This window comes from Taudactylus pleione, unplaced genomic scaffold, assembly GCF_031769625.1.
Source record: "Taudactylus pleione unplaced genomic scaffold, aTauple2 ptg000274l, whole genome shotgun sequence".
Taxonomy (NCBI): domain Eukaryota; kingdom Metazoa; phylum Chordata; class Amphibia; order Anura; family Myobatrachidae; genus Taudactylus; species Taudactylus pleione.
In genome coordinates, this window is record NW_028284676.1 from 3,377,035 (window position 1) to 3,391,011 (window position 13,977).

Sequence of the window (13,977 nt, forward strand, 5' to 3'; positions counted from 1 at the left end):
ATTGGGGACCGTTTCAGCTTGTCTCCATCCCCCACAACCAGCAGCAGCTCTCCGGCACCCAGTATCATCGGCGTGGCACAACATTGGCTTACCACCCTGTCTGTCTCCCTTTTCCACGCCTCACGCCTCTTTTCTGTCTCCCACCACCTCCCTGCATAACCCTTCCCATAGGTTCTTATTCAGACCCTTCCACTGCTCTATTGGTCACTATCACCGTGCTGAGGGTCTGATTCAGCAAGGATCGCAAGTAAGAATTCGTTCGCAGTTGGCCAAGCATAGAGTAAAGGGAGGTGGGCTGGCTTCATGTAGTGCTGGGCGTCTGCATCTTGTGTTGTGATTGCCGTGCGTAAGCATTCATTAGCATATTCTCGCAGCGGCCAGGTACGTGCAATCTCTTACTTGCGAATCCTTGCTGAATCAGGCCCTGAATACTGATTGGTTCATAACAGAGCTGTGGAAAGTAGCTGATTGGGCAGAGCGACAGTGGCTGGAGACAAACAGAATTGTCACCTGACAGCAGTGCCTGAGCTGGGTCATAACAGCTCCAGCCAGGGGGACCCACTGACAGTGGGGGGTCCAGTGGAACTCGCACTATGTGTCCCCCTTAATCCGGCTCTGCCTGGAAGAGTAGGTGGTCCTCGCGCATCCTGCCCACTTCCTAGAGAAATTGACGAAGAGCATCATGCCGATATTGGCGGGTCTATTGGAAGGGGTTGGTGGACAATATGGCGTGATTCTATGAAAATCATGTCAGTTTGGCCTTGCCCCCTATTCATAGATCTGTGATTCGTGGCATTATGCTCCCTGCCCGTTCTGTCCATTTCACTGGTGAGTAGGCAGAATGGCCCACTTACTCTGCTGGGAAATCGGCCGCCCCTCCAATTAGTGGTCCAGGCTTCTTCCAGAGGGGACAAATAAAAAGTAGACAAGCATGCTTTAAATCTAGCCGCTATATTGGCAAAATCCTGCCAGTGCCCGAAAATTGCCGGCTGTTACATTTCAGCCCAGGACATAATTTATACAGGCGTTTTATAACTGACATATACAGTACTGTCATAGAGTAAGCCCTTATGTCCACTTCCTTTCATAAGGTAAAAACAGCCAGAATTAGGCAGGGTAAAACAGTAAAATGAAGGATGGAGTGGGGCCCAAAGTGAAATCAGGCAGCACTGTTTCATGTTGCCCGGGTGATGCCCATACTTTGGGTCTTGTGACACATTTTGCAGACTGCGATTATTTACTCTGTGACGCACATATGTTAAAAATATTTTACATATAAAACCAAAATTCTGAATGAATCACACTTGCCTGCTTTTGAGGAAGATTGTGAAAGCAACACCTATGAGCGCGGCGGTAAAGTGGGCGGGCACTACTACATCTGAGAGGCGTGTCATATAATTGCATTACATACAGAGGTGTCACCTACCTTGGTGACACCTGGTGTGGACGCTCAGTCCTCCTACCGCTCCAGGAAGGGGGCGTGGCTTTGCGGGAAGGGGCAATTCCTCGCCCACGAAGCCACACCCATTATGTGTGCCGATCTTTGGGGTGTTACCGCCTCCCGTTCTCGGCGCACAGTGGGCTTCCCCAGCGCTCCTGCAGCTGCTGGGGCACCCCACAGTCTCTCCCTGCCTCTCTCAGCGTCATGGTGACACCATCCGACGGGGTGACACCAAAATAGCAGAGTAGCAGAGCAGCTCTGCTATTTTGGTGTCACTCCTTTTCGGATGGTGTCACCCAGTGTGGCCCACCCCCCTTGTGATGCCACTGCTTACATACAAATGTAAATGAGCCCCAAAGCAATTAGTAAGATCTATTTGTTGATGAAAACACACTGATACTTTTCAGGACTTGCTCGTGTATTGTGTTTTACAATAGGTTCAATGCCAGTGGCCACAAGAAACCTTATATAAAAATACATGTAGCCATAGGGATCATTGTGCCTTATAACCAATGCAGGGAAATGACACTGATTGTACCATTTGTATGTATATATCTCTGATTTATTTTATTTTCTTTTTTTTGGGGGGGGGGGAGAGTTGCAATCAGGGAGAGCTGGCAAGTATGGAATAAATGTATGTATCTATGCTAGTAGCCAATGTGACTTATAGTGCGTACACACGGTACGATCGGCCAGCGATAACGATAACACTGAACGATCTCTCTGCACCTTCCCGGTGTGCTGGATGATCGATATCGATCATCCAGCACACCATCAACCCACCAACGACAGGCCAGCGACCCATGATCGCCTATGTAACCTGCTCTATATCGACCAGGTTGGCCTGCATGCACAGCCGATGGACGATACCGATATCGTCCATATGTGCCCGCGCATTGCTGGTCGTTTGAGGGTTAGAAGGCACCAAAAAATGAATGATCTGAACGATAACGATGTGAACGATATTGTAATCGTTCATATCGTACATTTTTATCGTACCAATGTGTACGGTCCATTGTTGTTAATTCATTTTGCAATTGAAATACAGTACAGTTCCCATATTAGAGACGAAACGTATTAGCCGACAGACGTGCAAAACGTTCTCCTTTGTGGAGAATCTGTGAACTGTAGGGGTTAAATATTCTGCTGTCCCCGATTGCAACATTAACCTTTAGTTTGGTTGTATTTGCTCTCTGTTGCCTTGTCCCCCTGGGACCTTTGCTCTGTGACTCCTGGAAGGGGCCCTGTGTCACTGTACATTCAGTGCTGACCATCGGATATTATCATAGACTGTTTCAGGTAGTCAGATCTCCATTGTCGCTGTCACATTAAGCCATGATGGGACTCCTCAGTCTCTGCCTGTCTCTGATCTGCCTCCTACATGTCACCTGGGAGAGTCCGGTGGACTCCTGTACAGAGAGAAGAACGCCAACTGATTTTACACAGGTAAGTGCTAAAGCTATAGAACATGTGTAATATAAAGGGGCAGAAAGTGTGAGGAGATAAAAGTGAGGAACCAGAAGCCTTTCTACACAACGAGCTGGATGCATAGTCATGGCTACGTCAGTGTGCGCAACATAAATTGTGTAGATTCACTCTGCGTATGCCCAAAAATGTACAAGCGCTCATATTTGTATATGCCCGTACAGGTGTTTGCGTTTCCGGCTACTTTCACCCGCTTGCGCTTGGATAAGTCGAACAGGTGGGACATGGGCAACCTACATAGGCAGGGACGTATTTAAAATGGGTGCAGGGTGTGCGGTAAGAAATCACCGGGAAAACGGCTGCTGCGCCATTTCTTGGTGACCTGCGCATACGCAGTAGACTCCGGGCACAGACTAGTGCCCCGGAGTCTAATGGTTTAGTCAGTTGGCTGGCGGCAGCTGGGAAGAGAGGAGGGGGCCCCAGACGGGGAAGGAACACGGGCCCCCTCCTCTCTTAATATGCCCCTGAATATAGGGGTTTATTTACTAAGCCTTGGCTTGAAAACGGAGATAACGCACAAGCCAATCAGCTCCTGTCACTTTTCAAACAGCCTGTGTCATGGTAGTTAGGAGCTGATTGGTTGGTACTTTATCTTCGTTCACTTTATCTCCATCCAAGGTTTAGTAAATAGACCCCACAATCTGTGGATGGTGAGGGTGTGTTCACAAATGAGTGTGAAAAGTAAGTATATAAAGCAGTGATTCCCAACCTCGGTCCTCAAGGTACACTAACAGTCCTGGTTTTAGTGATATCCAGGCTTGAGCGCAGATGTTAAAACAAAATAACTGAGGTACTAATTAAGTCACCTGTGCTCAAGTATGGCTATCCTTAAAACCTGGGGCCTGATTCAGAGCCGTTCGCTATTTGCGGTCGTTCGTTCAAAAACAAGGGGTGGCTATTCAAATGATCCGTTCGCAAATTGCAGTCTGTTCACACCTCTAAGTCTGAACGAGCGAGCAAAACATACGCTCGTTTATTTGTTAAAAACGCCCGCTGGCCGCTCGCACCATACGTCATGTCCGCTATTTATTAGATTAATCGAGTACATCGACCAGCGTATGAACTGCTCGCTATTCTTGTGGTTGGTTTTTGCTACCACAATCTTGCGAGCAGTTCTGGCTATAAAATAACCCAGTGACGTGGTCAATGACGCTGCTGTATTAATTATGCACACCCATAAAACGCCCGTTTTGACCTTTAAGCACGCCTGCGTTCTGATCTCCACTCCCCGTTTTCAAGCACCTTCCCCTGTTACCACCCACATACGCCTCATTCTGTCACTCAAAATAGCAGGCATTCGCTATATTGCGAGCACATGAATTTCGGCCGCACTGACTGGTTCGCGCATGCGTATAACGATCCGTACGCATGCGCAGATGTGCGAACATCGCTCGGAACGAGCGTACTGCCGCTAGCGAGTGGCTCTGAATGAGGGCCCTGGACTGTTAAGGGGCCTATCCAGTAGCAGATCTTTCTCTATGATGAAAGACAAAAGATTTATCCCTTGAAGATTCCTGGGGCTGCGATGACAGCTGTCATGTACATGAAAGATTTTGCAAACGACGAACGATATTGCACGACATCATTCAGGGAGTGGATTTTTTTTATATGTTTCTATTAATTTTCATTAAAAATATCGTTCGTCGTTTACCGCTTATAAACTGACAGATATTTCTAATATCTGTCAGCGATAAGCGATAATTGACCAACATGTTGGAGAGACGAAAGACACAATTTGTCGGCCGCGGGAGTGCGCATCTGTCATCGTTCAGAGCCTATCCATGACAGATAAATTAAACGACTGAACGATATATCGTTCATCGTTCAAATTTATCTGCTAATGGATAGGCCCCTTTAGTGTGCCTTGAGGACCGTGGTTGGGAACCCCTGATAAAAAGTATTGATATCTGTTATGGTTCTTATATTAAAAATCATTGCTGTTCATGGATACTGGGGGGGTCGGGGGGGTTATATTTTAAATAGATGTCTATGGTTTATTTTTCACAATTGAAAGATCTACTGTTTTATTTCATTTTTATTTGTTAGACTCATTGAGAGCTATGAATGAACTTCATTGATATAGTATATTGCAGTTTAAAAACTTTAAAACTGGTTATATCGTATTATTTCTTCCCTTCACTATGACATTTGCTTCAAGTTTACATTTTATATTTTGAAAGGTTTTTCTTGGACCTCGATGTTTAGTTGTTTTTTTTTATTTATGAGTTTGCTCAATATTTACATTGTGAGTTGTTTTGATTGTTAAAAATGTTACAGTCATTTCACCATTTCTATTACTGCCACAAAACCAGGGCCGGATCTATGGGGGCGACATGGGCGGCAGCCCCGTGGCTCCCACACACAGAGGGCCCCCCACACAGGGTCCGTGTGACCCTGCCGGGAACAGGTGCCCAGAGGCACCTGTTACCGCGTGGGGGCTCAGCAGCCGCGGTTGTGTTCTACTACATGCAGCAGCACAGTCAGTGCTGTTACATACAGCGCAGAGCGGCTCCCGACTGACTGAGGAGTCTATGTACTAAGGCTACGGGGTCTATTCATGAAGCAGTGAAAGAGTGTGCCAGTGGAGAATTGCCCATTGGCAACCAATCAGCTCCAACCTCAAAGCTGATTGGTTGCCATGGGCAACTTATCCACTGGCACACTCCTCCAGTCTTTTCACTGCTTTATGACTAGACCCCTTGGAGACAGATAAAGTGGTTGAAGATAAAGTACCAACTAATCAGCTCCTAACTGTCACTTTACAGTCTGTGGGGTCTATTTGCTAAGCAGTGATAAGAGACAGAGTGAAAAGTGATAAGAAAGTGATAAGGTGCCAGCCAATCAGCTCCCAACTGTCATTTTTCAAACACAGCCTATGAGATGACAGTTGGGAGCTGATTGGCTGGCACCTTATCACTTACTTATCACTTTTCACTCTGACACTTATCACTGCTTAGTAAATAGACCCCTGTGCTTGAAAAATGACAGTTAGGAGCTGATTAGTTTGCACTTTATTTTCAACCACTTTATCTCTCTCCAAGGCTTAGTACATAGACCGCAGAGTCTCCTCATCGGTGTCATGTGACACGTACTGTACATAGACCTGGTGTTTCTGATGTTTAGTGTATATAAGAGAACAGGTAAATAGGGAGGTTATCATAGCACGAGAAAAATGCATCTTACATTATTGCAATTGTAGGAAACTTGCTTGCAAAGGAGCGACTCTCACACCATCCGGTTACCACAGACGGCTTTAACTCCTCACAAATGTTATACATCACATTAGTACATCTGCGATGGCTCCCTGACACTAGCTGTGCTCCACCAGCTCTAACTGCATACTTAGCGACATTTATTATCTGCTCCACGGGTGATGCCCGGGGAGCAGACACAGTTGGCCACTTCACTTCATTTGTGCGGGGCCGGTTTACTATGTCATTAGGCCCTGCTCCAGTCACGCCAATCTGCCATGAATCACAGGAGTGCGAAGAGGGGACGGTTAAATTTAGCCCCGTCCCCTCCATACGGAGCCGGGATTCCAGGCAATTATCTCCTCATTCTGCCCACTTCCCTAGGAGGTACTCTATCTATGGGATCAACGGGCAGTTGTTATAGGCAGAAGACCTCCCTAGAGTGACTCTAGGGGACTTATGCAAATACAGGGGAGGTTCATCATACTGTGAAGGGCCATTAAGTTGATTTGAACAGCCACTATATTACATTACTCCACTGCAAAATGATGTGGATTTCATGGAAATTGGAACAAACACACAGGGCCTGATGCAGAGCCGGTCGCTCTGACAGAGCGCTCACTCTGAATCAAGGCCGGTCTTTTTTGTTTTTAGAACGGCCTCCTGGCCGCTCGCATAGCTGTGGGTGACCACCCACAGCTATAGCGAGCGGCCAGGAAGATGGTCGCGATGGTCAAGGCCATCGCGACCATCGGGCTTGCGACGAGACCCTTGTGGTAGGGTCTCGTTGCCGCAAGCCCCAGAGAGATTTCGGCTCTAACAGAGCCGAAATCTCTCCCACTAGGAACGCGTCCGTTTGGGCAGCCACTCCCCCGAGCCGCCCACCAAAGGGGGCGTGCTGTCACTCAGCATCGACAGCATGCCCCCTTTGTTGCGAGACCCAGAGCGACGGAGTACCTGTCGCTATCTGGGTCTCACGCATGCGCACGACGGAGCCGGCTCCATCGTGCACATGCGCACTGGCCCACCATCGACCCGGTTGCGAGCGCACAGCGCTTGCGACCGGGTCTGAATCAGGTCCACAGACACAACATTCTTAGTATATAAGTATATATATATGACATGCTACTAACATGATATTCATTGTGCCAAGAGCTCCTACATGCAATCCACTGTGCTAGTTACACTCCATATGGTATATTTTGTGCCAGGTGCCCCTCCACATGGGATGCAGTCAGGAAGCTGACGGTCGAAATGCCGACCGCCAGCTTCCTGACTGTCTAATCCTGGCAGGATTAATTTTACCTGCGCCCGGAGCCCGACGTAGGTAAGCCGGGCGCGGACAGCCGCGGGGGGGAGGGTTAGGTTAGGGCTCCCGGCGGGGGGCTATGGTAAGGGGGGGTTAGGGTTAGGCACCCCCGTGGGGGGGAATCGGTATCATTTACCGCCGGACGCATTTTGGAATCCCGACACCAGCATCCCGGCAGCAGTGTAAATCCCGATCGTCCCTAAGGTAAGTACAATTAGCCTAATTCTACCCCCTAACCCTTACCCTCCCTTAGGGGTGCCTAACCCTAATCCCCCCTCTAAGTGCCTAAACCTAAGTCCCCCGGGGGTAGGTTAGGGTCCCCCGGGGGTGTCTAACCCTAACCCCCCTTCCCCTAGCCTAACCCTACCCTCCCGGGGGGGTGCCTAACCCTAAGTCCCCCCCCGGGAGTCCTAAACCTAACCCTCCCCCCCCCCGCGGCTATCCGCGCTCGGCGCCGGGCGTCCCTTTGATCGGGATGCCGGGCGTCGGTCTCCCAGGGTATGTCTAAAGACAGGCGTCGGCATATCGACGCCTGTCTTTAGACCCTTGCCGGGATATGACAGTCGGGAAGCCGGCTGTCAGGATCAGGTCCGCCGGCTTCCCGACTACATACCCAGGGGGGCGGGGGGGTTAGGGTTAGGCACCCCCCCAGGAGACTTAGGTTTAGGCTACGGGGAAGGGGGGTTAGGTTTAGGCACTTATAGGGGGGTTAGGGTTAGGCACTTGGGGGGAAGGATGGGGGTTAGGATTAGGGGGGGTTAGGTTAGTAATAGTTAAAATACTTACCTGTCGAGAACTTCACTGCCGGTCTTCCGCCGTCGGGATTTGAACATGCATCCAGCGGTATTTCATACCGATCCCCTCCACATGGCCCCTACAATACTGATCCCCTCCACATGACAGTCTCTGTACCATAGGCCATATGGCAAAGTTCACCTTTATCTGACTCATCTGGGACACTAACTTGTGCTGCTGAGTGGTAAGTCTGGGCAGTGGGCACTGTGCTGACGTTCTCCTGTGTCCACAGTGCTCACACCTCTGTGAGGGTGGCTGTGGGTCCTTTTGACAATAGAGCTACTCATTCTCACTACCATTAAGAGGTAAGGAGATGATGATGTGTAGGCAATGGCTGTCAGTCACTGTCAAGTGAGCGCAGGCAGCAGGTAACTGGGAGCCTTACTCTAATAGTCTGTGACAAGGATCGTAGCCCGGAAGCACTTAGTCCAAAAATCGGAGCTTGTGCCCCAAAGCCCACGGCTTAGGACATCCCTAGCAATTAATTTTTTTTTAACATATAGTTAATTTAATGATGAATGGTATACTATCATTGTTTATTGTTGACTATAGGGGGTACATTTACTAAGATGAGCGCTCTAATAAAAAGTGATGTTGCCCATTGCAACCAATCAGATTCCAGGTATTATCTTCTAGAAGGTGCTAGATAAATGATAAGTAGAATCTGATTGGTTGCTATGGGCAACATCACTTCGAAAACAAAACTCCTATTCTTAGTAGATTTACCCCTAGCACTGTCTCTCTCTTACCTGTCCAGCAATAGTAAATTGTATTTGAGGATACATATTAATATATTCAGTTGTAAAATAAGAGGGGTATGCTCAATATAAATTGTTAAAGCAATATAAAGGCTTACACAGCTGCTTGTAAGGTGGAGTTTTATCTAGTCTATAAAAAGAAAAACACAAAAAGATCCCCCCCCTGCAGCGCATTTCAAAAAGATTGTAAAATAAGAGGGATAAAGAGGGTATGAGTGACTTTATTTTCAGGCACAAACTGGGGTTTAGAAGATTTGTCTCTGGAATTTTTTGGCCCTGGAATTTTTTGGCCCTTGACATGTGCACATTTTCACCAACCGGACACATTTACCATCAGTGCGCACCTGCACCTGCGCAAGTCTTGCTTGTGTGCAGCTCTGGGCTGTGTCAGGCTGTTTCTTAAAAAATAATCCCAGTGTTTCCTCTCTATAACATCGCCCTCGCTAATCGCTAGGTATATTCTCAGCACAGAAGAGCAGTAAAATGCACAAATTCTATTATGCACACTGTTTAAAATTCCAAAGAAATGACAGTATAACCATGTTCAGGGAACACATCACTTATACTAGTTGTATCTGACCAGCAGCAAAGCTTCCCTGGAGGTTGGGTACGGGATCCCGGTGGTCAGGATCCCAATGATCAGAATACAGAACCAATTAGGTAAATGTCCTAACTAGAGAGATGAGCGAGTCCGGTCCTCCGAGAACCGGACCCACCCACACATTGCAATTCCGAGTTGGAACTGAGTCTGACTCGGGTTCTCCCATCTAACTCGGAATCCAAAACGAGACAAACGTCATCATCCTGCTGTTGGATTCTTGCGGGTTTTGGATTCTATAAAGGTCCCGATGATTGGCGCCATTTTCACTCTGGTTGTGGAGAGTGTACAGAAGAGAAGGGCTCTGGGCCTGATTCAGACCTGCTCGCGAGCGCTGAGCGCTCGCAAGCGGGTCGATGGTGCCCTAGTGCGCATGTGCACGATGGAGGGAGCTCCGTCGTGCGCATGCGCGAGACCCGAATAACGACGGGGTAGCCGTCGTTATGGGTCTCGCACCAAAGGGGGCGTGCTGTCGATGTTGATTGACAGCACGCTCCCTTTGGTGAGCGTGCCGGGGGCGTGGCTACCAGACGGAGGCGTTCCCATGGGAACGCCTACCGTCTGGGTCCGGCCCCACTGACATCACTAGTGATGTCAGTGGGAGTGATTTTGGCTCTGATAGAGCCAAAATCACTCCAGGGCTTGCGGTCACCGAGACCCTACCGCAGGGTCTCGTCGCAAGCCCGATGGTCGCGATGGTCTTGACCATCACGACCATCTTTTTGGCCGCTCGCATATGCTGTGGGTGGTCACCCACAGCTATGCGAGCGGCCAGGAGGCCGCACCAAGTTTAGGTAGGAGGGCCCTGATTCAGAGCGAGCGCTCTGGTCAGAGCGTCCGGCTCTGAATCATGCCCTCTGTTCTTCTGTTTTGATTTAACTAGGGGTGAGCGGGTTCGGATTTCTGAAATCCGAACCCCCCCGAGCCCCCCCGATCCGAGGCCGATCCGAGTCAGGCTCGACTTTTCCCGCCTGACTCGGATCTGAAATCAAGGCAAAACGTCATCATCCCGCCTTCCGAGTCTCGCGGGTTTTGGATCCTATATAAGGTACCCGCGTCGGCGCCATTTTCTCACTTGGCTGTGGACAGTGAAGAGGGAGGGTGGGAGTTAGGGCTGGCTGGGCTGTGTAGTGTAGTGTAGTGTAGTGCAGAGTAGTGTTGTGCTGTGCTGTGCTGCGCTGTGCTGCTGTTGTCCACTACTTCAAAGTCCATAGGGGCTGGCTGTGTTGTGCTGTGCTGCTGTTGTTAATAGGGGCTGTGTCCACTACTTCAAAGTCCATAGGGGCTGGCTGGACTGTGTTGTGCAGTCAGTTCTCCATAGGGGCTGTGTCCACTCCAAAGTCCTGTGCAGTGTCCCAGTCCTAAAGGGGTGCTGTAGTGTTGTCCAGGGGGTGCTCTGTCCATCAGGGGTGCTCCCCCCAAGTGCTAAAAAAATAATATTTTTTGTGTGTTTGTGAATTGTGTGCGCAGTAGCCGCACGTGCATCAATAAAGTAGTGCCAAGCGTGCGCCTGTGTCATAAGTAAAGGGCCGGCTGGCTTGACCGTTAAAGGGTGCTGTAACCCCCAAAGTACACTCCAGTCCAAACCAAAAAAATATATATTTTCTGTGTTTGTGAATTGTGTGCGCAGTAGCCGCACGTGCATCAACAAAGTAGTGCCAAGCGTGCGCCTGTGTCATAAGTAAAGGGCCGGCTGGCTTGACCGTTAAAGGGTGCTGTAACCCCCAAAGTACACTCCAGTCCAAACCAAAAAAAAATTATTTTCTGTGTTTGTGAATTGTGTGCCCAGTAGCCGCACGTGCATCAACAAAGTAGTGCCAAGCGTGCGCCTGTGTCATAAGTAAAGGGCCGGCTGGCTTGACCGTTAAAGGGTGCTGTAACCCCCAAAGTACACTCCAGTCCAAACCAAAAAAAAAATTATTTTCTGTGTTTGTGAATTGTGTGCGCAGTAGCCGCACGTGCATCAACAAAGGAGCAGCGCCAAGCGTGCGCCTGTGTCCCATAAGTAAAGGGCCGGCTGGCTCATTTCTTAAAGGCTGGTGTAACCCACAAAGTGCACTACTCTCCAGCAAAAATAAACTAATATTTTCTGTGTTTAGCCGCACGTATATATCAAATCGATATAACATAAATGGAGGACCAAACTTTCTCCGATAAAAATAAAATAGAGAAAGATCAAGAACCACTTCCTCCTAGTGCTGAAGCTGCTGCCACTAGTCATGACATAGACGATAACATGCCATCAACGTCGTCTGCCAAGGCCGATGCCCATTGTCATAATAGAGGGCACATACAATCCCAAATGACAAAGTTCGGGAAAATGACCTTGAAAAAAACATTTAAATCAGCTGAAGAGAAACGTAAACTTGCCAATATGCCATTTACGACACGGAGTGGCAAGGAACGGCTAAGGTCGATCCCTAGTATGTTCATGACTAGTGGTTCAGCTTCACATGACGATGGAAGCCCTCCTCCCACTAAAAAAATCAAAAGAGTTAAGCTGGCAAAAGCACAGCGAAGAACTGTGCTTTCTAAGAAGATATCACAAATCCCCAAGGAGAGTCCAAGTGTGGTGGTGGTTGCGATGCCTGACCTTCCCAGCACTGGACGGGAAGAGGTGGCTCTTTCCACCATTTGCACGCCCCCTGCAAGTGCTGAAAGGAGCACCCACAGTCCACTTGCTGATATGCAAATTGAAGATGTCACTGTTGAAGTACAACAGGATGAGGATACTGGTGTAGCTGGCGCTGAGGAGGAAGTTGGCGAGGAGGATTCTGATGGTGATGTGGTTTGTTTAAATCAGGCTCCGGGGGAGACAGTTGTTGTCCGTGGGATGAAAAAGCCCATCACGGTCATGCCTGGGCAGAAGACCAAACATTCCACCTCTTTGGTCTGGCAATATTTCTATCCAAATCCGGACAACAACTGTCTTGCCATATGTACCTTATGTAAAGGTGGAATAAGTAGGGGTAGGGACGTTAACCACCTAGGAACATCCTCCCTTATACGGCACCTGCAGCGCGTTCATAATAAGTTACTGTCAAGTTCAGAAACTTTGGCTAAGACCGTAAGCAGTCCAGGGACACCTAAATCCCGTTGTCCTGTTGTATCCAAGCGCCTGCAAACCACACCGTCAACTCCCTCCTCGTCAATTTCCTCCTTAGTCAGGATCGGAAGTAGTCCTGCAGGCCATGTCACTGGCATGACTGACTCTCCTATCCCGGATTCCTCCGGAGGATCCTGCATTGCTACGCCTCCTGCTGCCGCTGCTGCTGTTGCTGCTGCTGGGAGTCATTCATCATCCCAGAGAGGAAGTAGGAACACCACTACTTTTACTAAACAATTGACCCTCCAACAGTCCTTAGCGAGGAGGATGAAGTACGACAGCAGTCATCCTGAAGCAAAACGTATAACTGAGGCCTTGACTGCTATGTTGGTGTTAGACGTGCGTCCGGTATCCGCCATTAGTGCAGTGGGATTTAGACAATTGCTGGAGGTAGTGTGTCCCCGGTTCCAAATCCCGTCTAGATTCCACTTCACTAGGCAGGCGATACCGAGACTGTACAGAGGCGTCAGAAAAAGTGTCCTCAGTGTCCTGAAAAATGCCGTTGTACCCAATGTCCACTTAACCACGGACATGTGGACAAGTGGAACAGGGCAGACTAAGGACTATATGACTGTGACAGCCCACTGGGTAGATGTATCACCTTACGCAGCAACAGCAGCAGCGTCACCAGTCGCAGCATCTCAGAAATGCCAGCTCGTTCCAAGGCAGGCTACGCTGTGTATCACCGGTTTCAGTAAGAGGCACACCGCCGACAACCTCTTAGAGAAACTGAGGGAAATCATCGCCCAGTGGCTTACCCCACTTAGACTCTCCTGGGGATTTGTGATATCTGACAACGCCACCAATATTGTGCGGGCATTACATCTGGGCAAATTCCAGCACGTCCCATGTTTTGCTCACACAATAAACTTGGTGGTGCAGAATTTTCTGAAAAGCGACAGGGGCGTGCAGGAGACGCTTTGGGTGGCCCGAAAAATTTCAGGCCACTTTCGCAATTCAGCGACTGCGTGCTGTGTGTACTCCGAAAGAGTGTTTAGTGCAGCCGGGAACCTTGTCAGCGAAAGGCGTAGGAGGTTGCTTCCACAGAATGTGGAGAAGATGATGTTCATCAAAATGAATTATCAGCTCTTCCAGGGAGACCAGCCTCCAGAACGTACAGAGGGACCTGTGGTGGTGGATTCAAGTGGGGACAAGTTAATACTTTGTGAGGATGAGGATGTACACACTGAAGAGGGTGAGGAATCGGTGGATGAGGAGGATGAGGATGACATCTTGCCTCCGTAGAGCCAGTTTGTGCAGGGACACATTAATTGCCAGCTTGTTTTGTGGGGGC

The 13,977-nt window shown here is 49.0% G+C and overlaps 1 protein-coding gene across 1 annotated transcript in view; it reads left to right on the top strand.

The window, feature by feature from the left end:
• The first annotated feature begins 2,776 nt into the window (after window positions 1-2,776).
• Window positions 2,777-13,977, top strand: part of LOC148513691 (uncharacterized) — a 120,956-nt gene continuing 109,755 nt past the window's right edge. The window contains exon 1 of the mRNA XM_088481560.1: window positions 2,777-2,887. Within this exon, the coding sequence (XP_088337686.1) occupies window positions 2,777-2,887 (111 nt within the window). The remainder of the gene's footprint in view (window positions 2,888-13,977) is intronic.